The sequence below is a fragment of the Macrotis lagotis genome, chromosome X, assembly GCF_037893015.1.
Source record: "Macrotis lagotis isolate mMagLag1 chromosome X, bilby.v1.9.chrom.fasta, whole genome shotgun sequence".
Classification (NCBI taxonomy): Eukaryota; Metazoa; Chordata; class Mammalia; order Peramelemorphia; family Peramelidae; genus Macrotis; species Macrotis lagotis.
Genome location: NC_133666.1, coordinates 229,032,428 through 229,054,249, shown reverse-complemented (window position 1 = coordinate 229,054,249; position 21,822 = coordinate 229,032,428). Strand labels below are relative to the sequence as shown.

At 32.3% G+C, this 21,822-nt stretch overlaps 1 protein-coding gene across 2 annotated transcripts in view; it reads left to right on the top strand.

Moving 5' to 3' along the window:
* RASA1 (RAS p21 protein activator 1) overlaps window positions 1–19,019 on the top strand; it is a 289,596-nt gene extending 270,577 nt beyond the window's left edge. For both annotated transcript variants that reach the window (XM_074208475.1, XM_074208477.1), the window contains 12 exons: window positions 1,147–1,304; window positions 2,037–2,113; window positions 4,811–4,983; window positions 5,303–5,462; window positions 6,822–6,964; window positions 9,579–9,694; window positions 10,502–10,588; window positions 12,165–12,232; window positions 14,066–14,154; window positions 15,528–15,605; window positions 16,372–16,506; window positions 17,863–19,019. In XM_074208475.1, the coding sequence (XP_074064576.1) occupies window positions 1,147–1,304; window positions 2,037–2,113; window positions 4,811–4,983; window positions 5,303–5,462; window positions 6,822–6,964; window positions 9,579–9,694; window positions 10,502–10,588; window positions 12,165–12,232; window positions 14,066–14,154; window positions 15,528–15,605; window positions 16,372–16,506; window positions 17,863–17,946 (1,368 nt within the window). In that variant the 3' untranslated portion in view covers window positions 17,947–19,019. The remainder of the gene's footprint in view (window positions 1–1,146; window positions 1,305–2,036; window positions 2,114–4,810; window positions 4,984–5,302; window positions 5,463–6,821; window positions 6,965–9,578; window positions 9,695–10,501; window positions 10,589–12,164; window positions 12,233–14,065; window positions 14,155–15,527; window positions 15,606–16,371; window positions 16,507–17,862) is intronic.
* Window positions 19,020–21,822: the final 2,803 nt, after the last annotated feature.

Here is a 21,822-nt window from a genome sequence, read left to right as displayed (position 1 = left end):
CAAAATGCAGAATTTGTACTGAAAGAGGAATTTTGACAGAAAACCAGCAAAAATATTGGTAAAGAAACCTAAAACTCATGGCAGCACTTTGAATTGGAAAGTTGTAGGGAGAGTAAGTACAGTGACTTTCAGCTAAGCCCCCAAATGGAAATTCCAGAAGGGACAGATGTCATCCCCAACAAGGAGGGAGAAAGAAGCAATAATATCCTGACAGGGAAATTCCAGGTGGAATATAAGACCACTCAGAATCCTGATCAGGAAGTCTTGGGAAGAAAGAAGGATAATGCAGCACCTTGATAGGGGATGGTGATCCATGGATAGTCTCTGGAGCCTTGGTCAGGGACAACTCAGGATAATAGAGATCACCTCCCATTGGAAAAAATGGAAAATGTTAAATATCTTCAATCAATAATAATATGGACTTGGACAGCACTTATAAAATTAAGAATCATCAAAATTAATGAAAATCTAATGAGCAGTTGCCAAAAAAATGCATTTCCTGAGAGGTTTTTCCCAAAGGAAAAAAGAGGCAGGGATTTGGAAATAGAGAATTTTTTTTTTTTAAAAAGAAGAGGCTCACTAATATTTAGAGGTAAACATCATAGAAAGGAACAGAAGGATATTCAAAAGGAGAGACATATCGGTCAGCTTTGAAACCAACAAGTTGAATATATTATCTTTTAAATATAACAAATTATAAACTTACCTTACATATATCTATCATTAATTTTTTTAAAATATAAACTTATGTGTAATAGAAAGTATTAGTTTCATGTATAAATTCTATTTTTCTATGTATATAGAAAATGCTCATGTTTGATTATCAAAAATGTAACAATTTTTATTTTAAAGACAGGAATCACTTAAATTGAAATTATGTATGTTTTTAAAGGTAGAAAGATGGTTTAAATAACGATAACTACAAAGTACTTTGCATAGATTATGTTATTTGAAGAGAGAAGTTAGTTATTATTTTATATTGTTGTATTTGATATTATATCTGATAATAACACTCCTAAGGACAAATAGATTAAAGTCAACATTTTCATTTGAAATAGAAATATCTTTTGAAAAGTAGAATTTAAAGTGATAATTTTCTGAATCTATTACATAATTATTAATAAAATAGGACTTTTTTTCCTTTAGGTTAGCAGTCTTGTTTTACATGTTGAAGAAGCTCATAAACTTCCAGTAAAACATTTTACTAATCCATATTGTAACATATACCTGAATAGTGTTCAGGTAGCAAAAACACATGCAAGAGAAGGACAAAACCCTGTTTGGTCAGAAGAATTTGTTTTTGAGTAAGTATTGTTTTGCTATTCAATCTAAATCTATTGTCACTTTTTTTTCATAGCTTCTGTATATTCAGTGTTAGTGTCCTAAATTCATGAACATTCAAGGGGAGATATTTTAATATTGGTTTACTAAAAAAAAAAAATGAGCCTCTTTTGCTGCATCATTTTTTTAAAATTTAATTCAGCTTCCATTACCACTACACTCTAGTCTTCCAAGTTCAAAAAATTTAGCACATTAAAATGAACATTTCACCAGGTCCTTCAGTAAACAAGTGTTATTATTCAGTCCTTCAGTTGTATCTGACTCTCTCTGACCTGTAGACCATGCAATCTATCCATGGGCTTTTCTTGGCAAAGAAATTGAAGTGGCTTTGCCATTTCTTTCTCTAAGGGATTAAGGCAAAAAAGCTGAAGTAATTTGATTCAGAGTCATACAGCTAGTAAGTATCAGAGACCACATTTGAACTCGTTTTCCAGGTCCATCTCTTAAATATATACTGAGCCATCTAATTGCCTAGTTAACAAGTAAAATTGACATTTATTTGCCACTTCTGGTCATGAGTTAATATTGTCTTGAGAGATATTGAATGTGACTGGAATTAGGAAATGAATACCTATTTGTAAGCCTTCGTGTATCATTTAGCATTACATTCCTAGTTTTAAATCTAATTGATTGGGTAGGGGAGTCAAATCATTTTATATCTTTATATCAGTTTATTTTTGTTCTTTTTCTTTTAGTGATCTCTCACCAGATATCAATAGATTTGAAATAAGTCTAAGTAACAAAACAAAGAAGAGCAAAGATTCTGACATATGTAAGTTGATGTTGGAAATGTGCAGAAATAAACTTAATTGGTTTATTTTGCCAGGTTTTTGTGATTTTTAATCAGTAAAATACAAATTTGTCATACTTAATTGTTTTAATATATACCATTTTAGTTAATTTTCTCTTAATAATTTATAGATACTCTATTCAGGCTAATTATACAAATAACTTGAGGGATATACTATCCGTAGGAGCTTATTAATTATCTACTAGCCAAGGTAGAAATGGTACTTTATCTTAAAGTCAAGTAAACAATCCTGGATATGGTTATCATAATTGTAGTTGAAACCTGAGTTACTGTACCTGAAATGAGGATTACAGTTCACATTTATAAAGGGTTTTAAGTTTTAATTTCTAGTCCTCACCTCAGGTATTAACTACTACCCTGTGAAGTAGTTGGGTTAAGCATTATTTTTATCTTTCCTTTTTTAAGATGGGGAAAAAAACTGAGTTTTAAGGAACAGAAGTTATTTCTTTATTCCTCTTCTAGGATTCTTTGTAACAATCATGCTGCAGTTCAGTTGTGTATAAATAGGAGAAGTGGGTGAATTAATTCCCAGAATTTCATCTTGAATTTTTGTGTCAAATAATGGGATAGATATGGTTTGATCTATAAAAGTAAGGTAAAATACTTCATCTTGAGTATTGCTTTGCCTGTTCTTTCCTGTTTCATTGAGGCATGTTTGCTCCTCCTTTTTTTAGTTGGGGGTTATTCCTTGGGGACAGTGAGAGAAGAATTAGATTCATTACTTGTGTTGTCAGTTCAGTCATGTCTGACTCTTTGTGAAACCATTTGAGCTTTTTTGGCAAAGATACTGGAGTGGTTTGCCATTTTCTTCTAGCTCCTTTTATAGATGGGTAAATTGAGGCAAAGAGGGTTTAGTGACTTAGCCAAGGTCATATAGTTACTTAAATGTCTGAGGCTGGAATTGAATTCAGGTATTCTTGACACCAGGCACTGTTATTAACTGACTGACCAAAATAATTACTCCTTGATGTTAAAATTAAAAGTTAAGGTTTAGAATTTAACATAATAGAGGGAGAATATCTCTAGAACCTTTTGAACAAATAATGAAAACCATGATTATTGACGAAAGGGACTAATAAAGGGCAGTATCATAATACATTGAAAAGAAAGCAGAGGAAAGAATGAAAGTTGGTGAGAGGTGACATATTGACAGTTTACTTTCGATTCCAGAGGTCATGTGACAAAGAATTACAGTGTGTATTTTTAAATTGATTTCAACAGGTTTTTAATTGTTCTTTCCTTGAGCATGGGAGCAAGTGGTAGTGGCATCTCTTTTGCTTATAATGGATATTCTTTAAAAATAATTTTAAGTTTCAAATAAGATGGTTGTATTTTCAATATTATAAACAGATATGGCACCTTTTATTTCAAAATATTTAACTGTAATCTATTTAGAACCCTACATTTTGATCAGACTGTAAAATGTTTTACTATATTTTATTACTAAATATATTCCTTGTATCTCATCAAAAGGAACAGAGCAGTAAATCATTGAATGACCTCTCTTAAAAGATTGTCTTAAATAGAATGTGCTGTCTTGTACAAGTTCCTAATCTTTTATGGGTGTATCTTAGCTAGTCAGTTTGTATTACCACCTGAAACTGCTCTTTTATTTTCAGTATTGTCTGTTTAACAATGGGTATTGAAAATCTTGTTTCAGTAGTGGTTTTTTAATAAATAAGATTATAGATAATATAGTAAGATTTTAGATTTTTCATTTTACTATTAATAAATTCAATTTAGGATGAGAACACTTTGCAAAACAGTTCCATCTGCAAATAAACCAAAAAACCTCAAAATGAATAAATGAGAACAGAGAGAACCCTGATCTTGTGAGCTGGTGAATTTTTTTTTTTAACTCATGTTCAAAATGGAACTGGTAGCTTAAATAATAGAAACAAAATATAGAGGGAAAATTACAAAGCAGTGGGTTGGATATTTCTCCTTATATTTAAACAACTCTTATAATTGTAAATTATAAATCTTATAATTTAAAGTTCAGTGTTAATGATCAATAAAAATAAATTGTCATAAGCTAGATAGAGTTTAAAAGAGCATAGAACTTGGAGTTAAATGACCTGGATTTGAGACTGGGCTTTGCCACATCAGGTAAGTGATCCCATTAAGCCATTTAAGCTGTAAACTTCAGCTTCCTTATTTGTTAAATGGGGAATATTTTGTTCTCATTCATTACCTTATTAATTTTGTGGGAAGTGTAACATTTTGTAAACTGTAAAGTACTATATAAATATGAGGTCATAGGATTTGTTATTTCAAAAAATAAGCCAATTCGTATGGAAGAACATTGAGTCAGAGCACATTTCATTTCAATTAAAAACATGTCAGAAGGTAAATGGCAATTGTTATTAAAAGTTTTTCTTACTCTTAAGTTTATTTCTACTGCTACTTATAATTGGCATTTTTATCCCCTCCCAAATCCTCAATCTTTGTTGTTTGTATTTATTTTTTTTAAAAAATAAAATTTTTGCCAAATAGGGTAAACCAGGAAAAGAAATTTCATTTCTCATAAATAGGTAGGTCTGTGGTATCATTATATTTTGTTAAAAACATAGTAAAGAAAATGGAAATGTAATGCGAAGCCAAAATTTTTAAAGAAATTGACATCTTTTGACTTTGAACAATATTTTTCTTCCCAAGTGTTTATGCGCTGCCAGTTGAGCCGGTTACAGAAAGGGCATGCAACAGATGAATGGTTCCAGCTCAGTTCTCATATACCATTAAAAGGTATTGAACCAGGCTCCTTACGTGTCAGAGCACGATATTCTATGGAGAAAATCATGCCAGAAGAAGAGTACAGTGAATTTAAGGAGGTATTAAATTGCTTTACCAGTCTAATTATCCTTGAAAGTATTATTTAATAGAAACATTTAATAAAGATTCCATTAACTTAAATATAGTGATTGCATCTTTTAGTGGCATGCTGACAGCCAGGAAAGTTATAAAAAAAAAAAAGTCTTGCAAAGTTGTGATGTTGGGCTTTAGAAACTAGACTATGTATTCATTATTAATATTCACTATTATTCATTTTATGTCACTGTAGCCTCAAAACACTTTTTTTAATCTCCCTAAGACTATTTGATAATGTTATTATACACTTTAAACAGTTTCTTGTTCTGATATTTTTCTTAGCTTATTCTACAAAAAGAGCTGCATGTAGTCTATGCTTTATCACATGTGTGTGGACAGGACCGAACACTATTGGCTAGCATCTTACTGAAGATTTTTCTTCATGAAAAGCTTGAATCATTGTTGTTACGAACACTAAATGACAGAGAAATTAGCATGGAAGGTACAGTATGGATATATTGGTGCCATTTAGAAAAATGGAATAAATTTGAAAAAAATCATGTTTCTGACTTTTTTTAACAATTATGAAAACTCATAATTATCTCGTATATTGATTGATATTAAAACTTGATCGTTCTCATATATGTTTAGTTGCATTGTAATCATTTACCTTTCAGAGAAGGTTTTCTAAATACAACAATTTGGGGGTATATAAATTTCTATATCTGAACAGATTGCACCAAAGTGCTTTTGTTCTGATTACTTGAAATTGTTGTCTCCTACTTTCTCATATTGCATTCATAGCTGTTATTTTTTACTTATTATCATCCCAAACTGTGAATAATTTAAATACTTTATATCAATACATTTTTATAGTATACCTTATAGTTAGTCTCATTTTCCCTACCCATTTCTGTCTCTTCTCCTAGAGGAGCTTTTTAAGTTCTCTTAGGGCAAGGACCGTACCTTATTCCCTGCTTCGCTTGGCACAATGCCTTGGTATATTCTAAATGTTAATTTGTTGAATGAATTTATGTTTTATTACCTCCCACTCCTCCAGTTCTCTAGTTTCTAGATGACATATCTAGACAATGCAATTTGGAAATCTTCATGAATGTTAAAGATATTTTTTCCCCACTATTCTGATTCCATAAGAATTTGCTCCTGGAATTATTCACTCCTTCTATCATGGTGGTGGTGGTGGTGGTGGTGATGATGATGATGACAATAATGATATTAAAATAATCAATAGAATGTCATAGCAAATTTAGAAATTAAGTAGAATTGAAGGATGTGAAACATTTTGAGAAATGTGATAGTGGTTTGGGAGTATAATATGTAGCAATATACTCGTTTTAATAAAATATAGCATATTAATTGTTTTATAGTTAGAATAATAGAATGGTTTTTTAAATATGTATTCATCATGTTGTTAGGCCAAATAATAACCCAAACTTCATTACTTTCATATAGTTACAAGTTTTTGCAGAGATGATAGACAATGAGTAATGATTCTTTTGATGATTAATTTTGATAAGCTAAGTGTTGTATAGTTAAACACCTGGGTTCTAATTCCTATACTGTTCCCAGTTGTCTGACTATAAACAGATCATTTATCCTCTTTGATTCTGGGTTTCTTTATAAAATGATTCTTACCTTATTTATCTCTTGTGATTGAGAGAACAAAGTAATGGATATTACAAAACTTTTGCACAGTACACGATACTAAAGAAATGTATGATATTAGTTTCCTAATGTAACTAGCTTTTTAAATAGCTCTGATGCCCTGTAGGTATTGTAATTTAGTAAATGTAATTTGGCTTAAAATATTAGACTTTTTTAATATGAAATATTCATTTAGATGAAGCTACTACCTTATTTCGAGCCACCACACTTGCAAGCACCTTGATGGAGCAGTATATGAAAGCCACAGCCACACGTTTTGTTCATCATGCTCTGAAAGACACTATTTTAAAGATAATGGAGAGCAAACAGTCTTGTGAAGTAAGAATTTAATATTTTCAATATTTTCTTTGTGGAAATACCAAAGGTATTTCGCATAATGTATATTTTAAGGGTAATATGTGACTTTCCAAAATAAAATGAATGCATCATGTGCATATATATATATATATATATATATATATATATATTGTGACACAGAAACTTAAGAAGGAATACCAAACAGGATTGTTGAAAATGTTTTAGTTAAGATTGTAATATTGTGCCATAAAATTTTAGTTTCCTTAATGCATTATTGTTAGAATTGTATTAATAGCTATCTGAAAGTTTTCTAAAAAGCAGAAAATTTGGGTAAAGTAAAACTTGATGATGAAATTGTTTAATTTTTAATTAGGTTTCAGCTTAAAAGTATAAATGCTTATTTAGTTGTAAATTAGATTATAATTTGGTTTTAAAGAAAGCATAGTTGATTATGGAAGCATTAAAAATATATTTAATGTATATGATTACAATTCAAGGTAAAAGGATTTGCTAAGAGAAGTCTGTACTGGACTTTATATGGCACTTTACTTTGAATTTCACATTCAAATGATCAGTGAATTCACTTTAGGATGCTTAGATTTCTTTCAGATTTGACCTGAATTCCAGAAATATCAAGGAAAATGAAGAAATTTTTAGGACAGTCTTTATTGGGAGGATGATATGTATCCAGGATCATGTTGCCTAGGTTTTAAATAGCCACTTTTAGAATTGCACCAGAATTCATGGATTGCTGGATCAGAGCTAGTGGTATAGGTTGCTTAAGTGGTCTTGGTATTTGGTATTTTATTGAACAATAATTCTGTCTGAATTCTTGTCAGCATCTTTTCATTTCATTTCATCTTTTCTTTTCATTCATCATTTCACAGACTTTTCCTTTTCTAGGACATAGTAGTTTAGTGGAAGGACTACATTGAATTTTGAGTCAGAAAAACATGTTCATGCATAGACAAGTCACTTAATCCCTGTACCTCTGTTTCTTCATCTGTACAATGGAGATAATATTTATAGTACTTGACTATTTTTCATCCTTAAAGTTGTACATAAATGTAAGAAAATAATTGTTTTTCAAATAAGGTGTTACTGGTATGGATTCGGGGGTGGGGTGGGATTTGGAGGTGCAGAGGTTCATTTCAGCTACCATTTAGTAAATATTTATCTACAGTTTGGCTTTTTATCCCTAATTTAGAGAACTTTAAGTGATTTGTCCATGTTGCTGCAGGAAGAGATAGGACTTTATAAACCAGATTTTCCTTACTCAAAAGCTAGCCCACTATACAAATGTCACATAATTTCTTATTTACATTTTTAAGTATATTTTTAAGCTCCTGCCTGGAAATAAACCAAATTACGTCAACTAAGTTGAAGTATGGCTTCAGAACTATGGTTTTTATTATGTATATAATACTCTTCTTTCTACTCATTCACCATCCTAGTTCAGAACCTCCCTCAAGTCTCTTATTGTTTTAATCCATCCTCTATTCAGCTATTAAAATTATTTTCTTAAATCCTAAATCTGATCGTGTCAACCTTCTCTTGCCTAGTAAACCTCCAGTATCTCTTTATTACCTCTTGAGCTCAAATATAAAGTCCTCTTTTGGGCATTTGACTGGATTTGACCATAACCTTGCCCCTTTCTGTTTTTCTGGTCTAATCAAAGTTTTCTCGCTTCCTTCTATGCTACAGACAGTCTAGCAGTACTGGCCACCTTGGGGTTCCAAGCATAAAACTTCCATCTTATATCTTTGTGCCTTTGTACTGGCTATTCTTTATAGCTGGAATTTTCTCTCATGATTGCTTTTTTTTGTTTACCTGGTTTCTAAGTCTGTCTTCCTTTGTCCATTTCCCAAACTTTTGCCCTTTCCCACCTTTCTGATGCTGGTGCCCTTTTCTTTGATATTACCTCTTATTTACTCTATTTATTTCATTTAGGTACCTAGTTAAATATGTTGTGTTCCTGTTAGAATATGAGTTATGTAGGATAGGAAACTTTTCTTTTTTAACTTTTTTGTGTCTCAGTGTTTTAGTACAGTGCTTGTCACAAAGGGAACACTTAAGAAATGCCTATTGACTGATGGGTTCATAATAGTCATTAAATAAATGACCTGTAAGAAAATTCCCTTTATCATTACAGATTGACACTTTTCTCTACTTTTGTAGTTTTAGCGAAGTTGTCAGGGACATAGGCTAAGTGATCAGCACAGGCTCAAATGGCCAGGATTTTTCTGAGGGTAAGACTTCAGTCTCGTAAAGTGAGGGTTTAAGCAGTTGTCTCCATCCTCTTTGTCATTCTGTGTGTGTGCCTAACAAATACACTGAACTGTGTTGTTGAATGACCAGGAACTCTTCCCCTGGAAGTGTCCAAGATCCCAGTCCAAATAAGAATATTTTCCAGAGCAGGACTCTATGTATGTAACTTACTTGGTTTATCATTGGGAATGCTTCTAGTTGTTATTCAGAGGAACATCTTGCATTTGTTTAGACAGCCTTGATGTTAATAATAGCATTTGTTTTTCTAGAGTGAATCACTTTTTATAAATTGTACTTCCTAGAGAAGTTAGAATTATCTGAAGTTTCACTTTTCAAGCACTTATGTTGATTCTTTTCTTCTATTTAGTTAAATCCTTCAAAGTTAGAAAAAAATGAAGATGTAAACACTAACTTAGTACACCTGTTGAACCTACTTTCAGAGCTTGTGGAAAAAATATTCATGGCTGCAGAGATTTTGCCTCCGTAAGTTAGTGTTTGTTTAGCTATGATATTGAGGGAATTTTACAATTGTTTGTGAGCATGTGAAATTCTAAAATCTATACTTGAAAAAGACCTTAACATTCTGTGAGTGCTGTGATTTTTACTTTCTAATTATAGTATATTTTGCTCTTTTATTTCTATTAGTAAGACTTTTGTATAAATTCTAGGGCTAAATTCTCTCCACTTAATGATAATATAGCCTGCATCTGAGTTGGAAAGATACATAGTGAATGATGAAGTTAATTAATTTTTTGTTACTATAGTATCTTCTGATAACCTCCTTGTTGGAAAATATTATTTATCATTGTGGTTAAAAAAAGTGCCCCATAGTTCCTCTAAACAAACAAAAAAGTAAAATTTTCTTCATTTAGAATGGAAGTAATCTAAAACTAGCAAAATATTCATTAATTTGGAAAATATCATAAAATTTTTTAAAAAGTCATTGAAAGCTTACTTGGTTAATTTTTACCATTTGCTGACATGCTTTTGGTGGAATAGGGTATTTTTGAAACCAGCAGCATTATGTACAGCAACTAAAAAAGTATATACTAATAGAATGTGAACTCCTTGAGAGCAGGGACCTTTGTATTTTTGCCTTTTTATTCTTAGCTCTTAGGACAGTGCCTGGCATATAGTAGGTGTTTAATAACGGTTTGTTGATTGAATTGTATACATAGTAGATTAATAACATAATAGTTATGTGGCTTCTATTCTAAAATATAATTAGTACATCCTAGAAATAGTTTTTAAAGTGCCTTACATATTAACATAATTATATTATATTGGCAGGACATTGAGGTATATTTATGGGTGTTTACAGAAATCTGTACAACACAAATGGCCAACGAACACAACCATGAGAACCAGAGTTGTTAGGTAAGAATTTTCGATTCATTTATTTCTATAATTAAAAAAAAACTTTCATAAGTAAGGAACTAATAGGTGGCAGATAGGAGAAGGCTTTCATATTTGGAATAGAAGAGAGAACATAATTTTAGAAAATAAATAAATAGAAGAATAGTTTGATCTCACACTTGAGAGGTCACTGTTTCTTTATCAGTATATTTATACTAGAATTTAACTTACTGCATTTTTCTATGTGGTTTCCAGAAGCATATTAGGTATCTCATTTTTAAAAGCTGAGTCTTAGGGTAACATTAAGTTATTTCAGTTTTTCAACTAGCAAAACCAAGTTAAATAATTGATAAAATAAAGCTAACAGTTAGTAGCCCACTTCATAGAAGCTTTTCTTCTCCCAAATCACATTTGTGAAATAGTCTTATTTATCAAGAAGAGAAAAGAATAGACTAACCTGCCTGAAGGGACAGCATGGATTACCTTTGAGAAGTTTGAAGTTGTTGCTTGTTGACTTTGTAGGATGTGGCTTGCTCTCCTTCCTCTCTCTTGCTCCCAGTGGAATCCTTCTTTTCATCTGTTTTTGTAGGGGATTGGTGTAAATAGGTAAAAACTTGCCCTTCCTAACCCTTATATCTCCTAAATTTTTATAAATAGGGACCTGATATTCCAATTATTTTTACTATACTCTCTGAATATAAGTTTGAGGTGCTAACATCATTGCTAATGAAAATAATCTCTATAAAAGAAATTATCTATAAAACAAAAATTATTGTGATCAACCCCTATCTCTACTAAAGTACTGTTACGATATCTCATTGTGATACAGAAGCACCTGGGTTTTGATAGCTGAGTGAGTGGATCTATAGCTCTGTTAGGACTAAATTTAGAGAGGCTAATAAGCAGAAGATTGGTTAATAGATGATGATTTCTTTTTTTAAACTATATTTCATTATAAAGGGATCTTTTGAAGTCATTGAAATAGTTGGGAAAATAGTATTTGTCTGACACATTCTGCATTTGCTCTTTTCTGGTTAGATCTCTTTGGGGTGAGTCTCCATTACTAAGCAATGTTTGGAAATGTCAATCCTTGGCCTTATATACTTTTACAAAGGATGTGTAAAAACTCAGAAGGGACCTTAAATATTATTCATAGAGCACTGTCAGCTGCTCATTTTGAAGATGAAGAAATTAAGACCCAAAGCAGCCAAGTACCTTTTCTAGTAATAATAAATGACAGTCCTGGCAGCAAACTCAAGTCAGGCATTGTTTTCATTATTCTATACTGCCTCAAATATGTTATACTCCAAGAATAAAACAGACTTAGATTTACTGAAAAAAATGTCTATCTGGTAGACAGTGTAACTTCCATACTCCTATCAGTCAGAAGGTTTGAGGCATGTAATTTCTGTTAACACTTTTCTGTGATCCTAAATTAAATTTTGGTGTTGTTTTTGTTTCTTATTTTACATTTGTCAGAGTTGCCTCACACTTTTTAAGTCAATATTAGCTTCCCTATTGTGCTTTGATTGTTTTGAATGTATATCTCTGATGTGATGAATCTTAGTTAATATTTCTTTTTTCCTTCTGCATACAGTGGTTTTGTTTTTCTTCGACTTATCTGTCCTGCTATCCTTAATCCACGGATGTTTAACATCATCTCAGGTAAATAGCTCTTAATGGATTTTAGGTATGTAATTTAGTAATCTAGATTAATCTAGAAGGAATTCAGATAAAATGTTCTTACTAATACTTTTTAGTGTTGGGTTTGTATTTGAATTCAGTACTTAAAAAAGGCAGAAATTAGAACTGAATGCTAGTTTTTGGGGGAATAGCTTCAATTCCTCTATCTCACTTCCTAATAGCATATAAACAATCAGAACACAGTATATATTTCTAACACATAGCAAGCACTTGTCAGAAACAATAGGAGTCTTTTGAGGGAACTATACCTTTTTATCTCCCCCCCCCCCCCCCCCCGCCCCTTTAATACCCTGAGTTCTACAGAATCTATAAAACTTTGATTGGTAGAGTGCATTTATTGGTCAACTCCAAATATTAGGTGCTGTTATGCTGCCACTCTGTGGTAGGGAAGAGTTTTTCCCTTTGGTTTTGCCCTTATTAATTGAATACACTGCTGTTTTTTTTTATTGTGAGCTTACAGTGTTAATAGTATGATAAAGTTAAAAAGATATCTTTGGGAGCAGCAATAGAATGGATTTTAGTGCTTATGAATGGAGTCTTGATTCTCTATTTTGCTTACTCAAATTTCTTGTCATCTGCTAGCAAATGGTAATCTTAATCTCTGTCTTGTTAAACATATTTTCTGGAGGATGTCTTACAAGTTTAGTCATCTTTTAAAAGAAAATCAAGAAAATGAATCGTGGTATGGTTTGTTTTTTGAACGTACTTTTTTTTAGTGACAGTTTGAAAGAAAATTCCTCTTTGAGGTGTTTTCTTTCTGTGGAGGTTGGAGGGCAGTTAGGTGGCCTTGGGGATAGAGCACTGCACCTGGAGTCAGGAAGACTCATTTTTGTGAGTTCAAATATGGTCTCCAACACTTATTAACTGTATGTCCCTGGACAAGTCACTTAACCCCATTTGCCTTAGTTTCTCATCTATAAAACGATTTGGAGAAGGAAAGTGCAAACCACTCTAGTATTTTTGCTGGGAAAATGTTAAATTGGTCAAAAAGAGTCAGGCATGACTGAAAAAACACTAAGAACAACAAAAAAGAGACTGGAATTGCTTAAATTCTTAAAAGAAATAAGTAACTCAGATTATCTCTTGAATGTAATTATTATTCTGTCCAAGTTGGTCTGCTCACATTTAGACTTCTAGGAAACATATTAACTCTGGTGCTTTGTGAAATTATATAAAACAATTAGGAATCAAAAATTGACTTCTCTTACCAAAAGAGTCAAGAGTAGATATTTAGATATCCTTTCAACTTTTTAACCAAAGAAGTGCTCCATTTTACCTGCCTTATAGAGACATGTCTCCCAACTCATCTTTAAAGCAATGATTCTTCATTCTTCTCATGAAAATGTTTAATGTCTTTTGAACTTGAAACATTAGGAGTCCCCACATTAGATCAGAGATTTGCAGCTTTAACCTGATGACAACTTTTTTATTTGAGTGAAAGAGAAGATTGCTGATTTACAGTGTCATTATCTGATTATCTCTTATCATGTTAACCAGTTCCTAACTGGTAGATCAGTAGCTGGCTCCCAGATTTCCCCTTGGAAGGAGAATATGCTGGTGATAACCAACTTAAAATTAAATCCATTTTTGGTTGAAGATTCTTGAATAGATTTTATATTTGTAATAATCTATTTGCTAACAATAATGCTATAAAGAATTTTGAGATTTCTTTAAATCATAGTATTTTTCACTATGTCCCAAAAGGATATTTTCACTTGAATTTTTATACCAAACTTTTCATTTTGGATGAATGAAGGCTAGGATTGAAGGTATTCAGTTCTTTTTCTTTTGTAGATTCTCCTTCACCTACTGCTGCAAGAACACTGACACTGGTAGCTAAATCTGTGCAGAACTTAGCAAATCTTGTTGAGTTTGGTGCCAAGGTAAATATATTTTAATGATATAAAATGTAATTCTATAAAGTTTTGTCAAAGCAACAATGTAATTTTATTTTTTATTATTTGTTTTTCCAATTATATGTGAAGATAATGTACAATATTCAGGGCCAATGGATTTGGTAATTATAAGATTATTGGTAACTGCAGAGAGCACTTTCAGTGAAATGATGAGGTCAAAAGCCAGATTGTAAGAAGAAAGTGAGTACAGAGAGTTGAGGCACCTGATGTGTGTGTGTGTGTGTGTGTGTGTGTGTGTGTGTGTGTGTGTGTGTGTGTGGTGTAAATCTATGCGTGTATATGTATACACACACACACACATACATACACACACACACACACACATATTTACAAATTTGCCACGCTGCTAGATATCTAGGAAGAAGTTGAAAATATTTATTTGAAAAGAAGTCAAGGATAATATGTTTGGCAGTTATCTGGATAAGGTATAGTTAAAAACCATGTGAGTTAAAGACTGCCAAGGGAGAGAATATAGAAAGTAGATTCCAAGGACTGAGAATCAGGGAAAAGATCTAGAAAAGGAGTGTTGAGGAAATGAGAAAAGAATCATGACAGGATGTTTTATTGGAAGAAGAGATGGGCCAATACAGAAAGGAACAAACTGAATCAGATGTTGGGCCAACATCGAGGAGAAAGAAAATGTTGGATTTGTAGGTAGTTGCTATGTCTAAAAGTGAGCAGTGAAAAAATGAAGATGTTGGGCAAACACTGTACCACCTGTTAGAAACTGGTCATCTCACCTGTAATTTCTGCCAGAGTTTTAATGTGAAGTTTCCTGTTTTACAAATGAATTCTATAAATTTGATAGGACCTGCTAGTTCTTTGGCAAACATGAGAAATAAGATACTATGTAACTTAAAAAGAATGAGCTGTGATTTGAGTCAGATAACAAACAAGTTCTTGTTTTTAAAAAAGTGAAGTGGGGAACCGTCTCATAATAACTATTTCCTGTTCATCAACCCTAAGCTCTCTGATTATTTTCAATTTATGTTCCATTTATAAAACTTCAATGTTTACTATTTATGATTTAGAGTTTGAGAATAGGAACATTCACTGTCAATTTTTAAATATATTCTTTCTCTAAAATTGCAGTAATTATAAGTGCAACTTAGAAAACTTTTGTAGGTTTGTTAATTTTATTTTAGAAATCACAAACATCTCAGAATAGGAGTCTAGGGATTTTCTGCAAGTAAAATCAAATACCTGTCAGGTTTGTTACCCTATGGTAGGACATCATTTTGAGCTTTGATAATATTAAGTAGATTAGTAAGAATTATCATACCATTGCATATTAAATAAAAATTTTATTACATCCAATTTATGGATTTTTGTTTTTTTAGGAGCCTTACATGGAGGGTGTGAATCCATTCATCAAGAGTAACAAACATCGTATGATCATGTTTTTAGATGAACTTGGGGTATGTGTATCACATATTAGTTTTCTAAACATAATAGTTTCTCACCATCAATAATATAATAAAAGCTTTTCTTCAAAACATGTAATAGAAAGTACCAGTGATTAATATTGTTCTCTCCATCAAGATTCCACAGTTTAGAAAAAAGGAAAATAAAGCTGTAGAGTGAATAGGCAAGGCCTGCATGGCTGCCTCTCAATCTCAGTTTCTTAGCTAAAAAAGATAATACTTTCAGTGACTTTGTATAGGATAGTGACAATGAACTCTCTAGCAGTGAAGATTACTACCTGCTTTGTGCTTTGCAACTCAATAGTTTTAGAGAGATTCCTAGGTAGGGAGAGATCAATATCCCTTGACATGTCACTGGAGAACACGTTCAATAGCTAACAGAACTTAGGTCTTTCTGACTCCAAGTTTATTATAGGTTCCAAGTTAGCTTCTAGGAAAGACTCATTTCTTTAGAACACTCAGGATTTTCATATTACCTTTATTCTTTTTAAAAAGATAGTAAGGCGGAAAAGGGAAGTTGTTGCCCCCAGATAGCATATATAGAAAGGGACTAACTATATAAACAATATACTTAAGCCTATCAAGTCTTTAAAAGCATTTTATTGTGGAAAGTATAGTATTAAGCTAAGTTACAGTGACTACATTGAGTTTGAGAAGATAGCTACTATATAATAGGTTCAGTTAGAATATTTAGATTACATCTTTAAAGGATTTGTAAATAATTGTCATTCTAAATGCAATTTTATGATTCTTCTTAAAGAATGTACCTGAACTACCAGACACTACAGATCACTCTAGAACTGACTTGTCACGTGATCTAGCAGCATTGCATGAAATTTGTGTGGCACATTCAGATGAACTTCGAACACTCAGTAATGAGCGTGGTGTACAACAGGTTGGTTTGTACTACATATATTTTGGGGAGTAATATGTTCAAGTAAATTTGTACTTCGATAAGTTATCAGTATCAAGATTAATCTGAGTATAAAGCAAGTATTTATCTTACTAAAATTACTTATGTTTGGATGAATTTTGACTTAGAATGCATCTATAAAAATGCCTTTAAGATATTTAATATATTTGCAAAGTTGATATCTTCTGTCCTTGTAAGATATTTGGTTTCAACAGTTTTGTAACTAACATGCTTAATTTATAAAAAACAAATTTAAGAGTTTTAATATTCCTTGTTTGCATTTTTTTCATTTGTACACAGTAAAAATTGTACTTTTTAGAATAGGTGTTTTTTTTTTTAGGGGTTTTTTTTTTTTTGTTAGGCAAATGGAGTTACGTGGCTTGCCCAAGGCCACACAGCTAGGTAATTATTAAGTGTCTGAGACTTGATTTGAACCCAGGTACTCCTGACTCCCAAGGCCAGTGCTTTATCCACTACGCCACCTAGCCGCCCCTAGAATAGGTTTTTGATAAAGCTTTTAATATGAGCTGTTGTAGAATAACTAGATAAACTATGGTATAATGAAAATGTTAAGCCCTGAGCATCTAGATTGGCATTGTCTATGAATGGGTATGAAATCAGGAAGACCTGAGTCCAAATGGGACCTCAAGCACTTAATAGCTGTGTGGCCCTGGGCAAATCACTTCACCTTTGTCTACTTCAGTTTCGTCTTTTGTAAAAAGTGTGTGTTTGGGGAAGTGGGGGTTGGTGGTGATAATAATGGCATCTACCTCTCAGGTTATTGTGATAATCAAGAGATAATTGTAAAGCACTGGTAGTAACTAGCCCTGCCTCTTTGTTCTTTAGATACTTCTGTTATATTATAAATGTACTCTGTTTATGATTACCACTAACCACTTATGATAGATAGGTTTGTCTCCTAATAGGAGACTATTTCACCTTGAATGTCAAGTTTAGATATTAAATATTGTATGACTATTTTTTCACTTGGAATAGTTACCTTTCTACATTCTAAATCTGAATTTCTCTCATTTTGTTGACTTCTTAAATGTCAGTTTTAGGTATGACACTTTCATCCAGGAATTCATTGTTTGCTGAAAAGAAAATTGTTAGAGATTTTTGCTTAACTAGAGTGGGATTGTTTTCCCAGAAATCTCATTCAGTTGTGAATAGCAATTTTCTTTCATAAGAGTATATTTGAGTAACTTAAATTTATGAAAAGTCAAGTTTCTTTCATGGAAATTGTTGTTCTAGGCTTAAGTCTCAATTGTTAATGTATTTCCCATACTTTGGGATTCTGAAGTGTAATCATTTTCTACTTGTTTTTTTCTTTCATAGCATGTCTTAAAAAAGCTTCTGGCTATTACAGAACTGCTTCAACAAAAACAAAACCAGTATTCCGTGACAAATAACATCAGGTAGCAGCCTTTGCCTTAGTATTCTGCATGGATTCAGCATGCCCAACAAGGTATAATTCCCATCAGTATCACTTTCTCCTTGCTCTTGCCAAAAATAGCACACCTTTCCACATTCCCAGGGATGTGTGAACTATGCAAAACAAAACCCAAGATTCTGCTGGGGGAGAGTTGTGCCAGCAGCTTTGTAAGCTATCTGTGCAGGATATTTGCACTTTTTTTCCACATGGAATGAATCTTTAACAACCTCTGAGCCTTGGTGTCCCAATCACCTTTCATAAAGTAAAATGCTGTGACTTTCTCTTGAACTTTGAAAACTTATTTTCAATACATTACAATTGCCAAAGTTTTGCTGTCTGTTGGAAAAAGAATTATGTCATCAACTGACAAGAAAGAAAAGCCTTCTCTTTTGACAGCCAAGTATAACTGGATTGCAAATTTTTCTTACTGTAACTTCTTCCTTGTTGGGAGATGACCGTTTGACTGTTCAATCATTTTATTTGTATTTACAGTTTCCAGAGTTTGACATTATAATAGGAACAATCTTTGTTGTATACTTTTTTTATACTGTACTGTTTTCTCTTACCTGGATTGTGTTGAAAGAGAACGTTCAGAATGGTATTTGTCAGCTTTATTTTCAAACGTGCCATTGATTTTGTCTGTTTAGAGTAATTCTTTCATCAGACAGTGAATTCAGATGAATCTCAATGCTTTTGTAAAATGTTTACAACAGTAAATAATTTGGATTCAATAAATTTATTGATCATTGTTATCCGTCATGCATGCTTTCATTAAACCATTTTATAAAATATAAATTTGTTGTCTTTTTATGTAAAGCCAAATCTAAGCATTACCTTTGTTTAAAACACTCAGCCATTCCGAATTTTTGTGCTATTTTAAATTAGATAAACCACATCTATTGCTCGTTAAAAAAATTCTTTGGTTGAGAGCTGCACTTCATGAAGGGATATTTTGTTTGACTACATAGTTTTATTTATTGACAAGATTTGCTTCTGTATTTTTATGTGTGTGAAATTCACAAAACTTAAGTTGAAATAAAGTCAAAGGGGTCTTGTGTTATTTGCCGTTTCTCCATTCATTTCTTGGTCTCTGCTTTTGTTTAAATATGGATTCTTTAGACTTTTCATTTTCCTCTGCTGTCTTCTTTTGACCACTTTAAGAGCAAGTGCACAATCTTTAGGACCCAAGGATGTGGAAATTCAATTGTCTCTTTTTTTACTTAGATTAGAAATTGTTCATTAATGTTTTTGCTTAGCAATGTTCCTAGATGCTATACTATACTCCAAAAGTTTTTCATTAAGGAGATTAATTCAATTAATGGAGGGTTTTGTGGTATAGTTTAAAAACACTAGTACAGATGTCAAGAAGACCAGAATTTAAATCCCACATTGAATATATGAGCCCTTGAGCAAATTGCTGAACTTCTCTGGACTGCAAATGATTCATTTGTAAAGTAAAGGGATTGAATTGAATAGCTGTGTTCTCTATATGTTCTCTTCAGTCTATTATTCTATGAATTATCATCTAACCTATATTTTTCCATGCTATACAAGAACAGTATGAGACTGTCCAATAATTTGCTGAAATCTACAAGAAAAATATATATAGGATTTCTTTGAAGGAAATTAGACAAGCATTACCTGTTTCTGATGGAGTTGTTTTATAAAGGTCTAAATAACTTTAATGATGTGTTGGGGTAAAGGGATAAGGAATAGTAAATACACTTACGATTTTCTTGAAGTGGATTTTGGAGATGCTTTTTCAGCATCTTGATGGGAGTAGGGATTTACATATATTGGGCTGATTTGATAGGGGGGAAGCTGAACATATTCAGGGTTTTTTTTGAAACCAGTAAAAATAAGGAAAAGTGTCTACTATTTAAGTCACATTAAGTGTTTGACCCTATCCTTTTCATTTTCTACTGTTCTCCCCCCCAAAAAAAGTTTGCCCAATTATCTTATTAAAGTAATTCTTCTTAATTGAGGAATCATTTGTATTTTAGATGAGTACCTTTTACCTTATGAATATTGGGATCATAAATTCCAGTAAAATATATGAAGAAGCTTAAGTTGCCCAAAGTCATAGTAATAAGCAAGATACAGAACTATAATTCAAATTTTAAGTCCTGTGGTCTTTTTATAATAGGCCTTTTGATTCTCTTCCTGGTTCCCTTTAGAACAGGGGCTCTTAACTTAGGATTCCATTGATTTTTAAAATACTTTTTAGATATAGACTTTGGTTAAATCACTTATTTTATGGCTTTAGTAAAACTGGCCAAGTACTGTTGAAAATGAGAAGGACCCTGGTTTGAATTTCAGTTATCACTCCTTCCTATGCAACAGGCCTCTGGTCCTTTTTCCTCATTTGTAAAATAAGTGTGTTGACCTAAATCTTTGAAACTTTTTAGTCCTAGGTCGATGAACTACATCTTTTTGACCTACTCCTAACTCCCAAATGTACCAAATATTAAAATATGGAATCATTTTACAGTTGTAAATTACTTGCCACACTCTACCACCTTATAAAAATATAGATCTCATTCTTGCTGTTTTTTTCTGTACTAGATTTTTTTCTATCCAAGCTACTCAAATCTTAATTTGTGTTTATCTGCCAAAGGAAAATAAGACTTGGATTTGGAAAGGGCAATGAATATGGCCAGGAAGAGACACTAAAGAATTCTTCATAAGGACAAATGTTTCTTTTCTTTTAAAAGGTTATGTATTGCAATATATAGATATTATACATCTAATTATAGGCCAGGGACTTACACTCTAGAATTTTGCCAAGAATCTTTATTATTAAAGAGATAATGATCATCTTATAAGAGACAGTCATAAACAGTACGCTCACAAATGGAAAGGGTGTTTGACCTTTTTTGTTTATGGGATAGGAAAAGTTGAAACCACAAAATAAGATCTGTAAGATAAATATCCAAAACTTAAATTGTTTTTCAAATTAAGTAGTATAATTTTATCATCTAAGGGTTATTTTATATAAAAACTTTTTTGTTTGGTCATGTCTGACAGTGATCCCATTTGGAGTTTTCTTGGCTGATTAACTAGAGTGGTTTGCCATTTCTTTCTCCAGCTCATCTTACAGATGAGGAAATTAAGGCAAACAGGGTTAAGCGACTTGCCCAGGATTACATACCTATTAAGTACCTGAAGTCAAATTTGAACTCGGATGAATCTTCCTAACTTTAGACCCAGCACTCTCCATTGCACCACCAAGCTGCCCATTTAAAAACTGGGTTTTATTAATCTTAGATTTCTGCTAATGTCTCTACAACTCAAGGTTCCTCGGAGGTCATCTAGGATAATTCTCATGTTAGAGATGAGGAAACCGAGATCCCCTGGGAATCATCCTTTCCATGGACAGGACAAGATGAGTGAAAGAAATGAAATTTGAAATCAGCTTCCATGACTCCAGTTTAGTATTCCTTCTCCTTTACTCATTATTACCTCTGAGTCTGATTGTTTTATCTCAGTATCTATAAACCTGAGCTAACCTATATCCAAACCTAGATAAATCATTACTTTATTCAGTGGATATCAGCTCTACATCTCTGAGATGCTTAGCAGGCAGAACACTGCCAGTTTTTAATGATAATCTTGACTTAGCCTTTACTTTGCAGATTTCGTTTCTGAATACAGGTAGTATTTCATGTAGCCCATTTTATTAGTTTTTGCTAGGCAATGGGGTTAAGTGGCTTGCCCAAGGCCACACAGCTAGGTAATTGTTAAGTGTCTGAGGCTGGATTTGAACTCAGATACTCCTGACTCTAGGGCCAGTGCTCTATCCACTGTGCCACTTAGCCACCCCCATGTAGCCCATTTTAAAACATTTTTCTGACTTTGAGAAA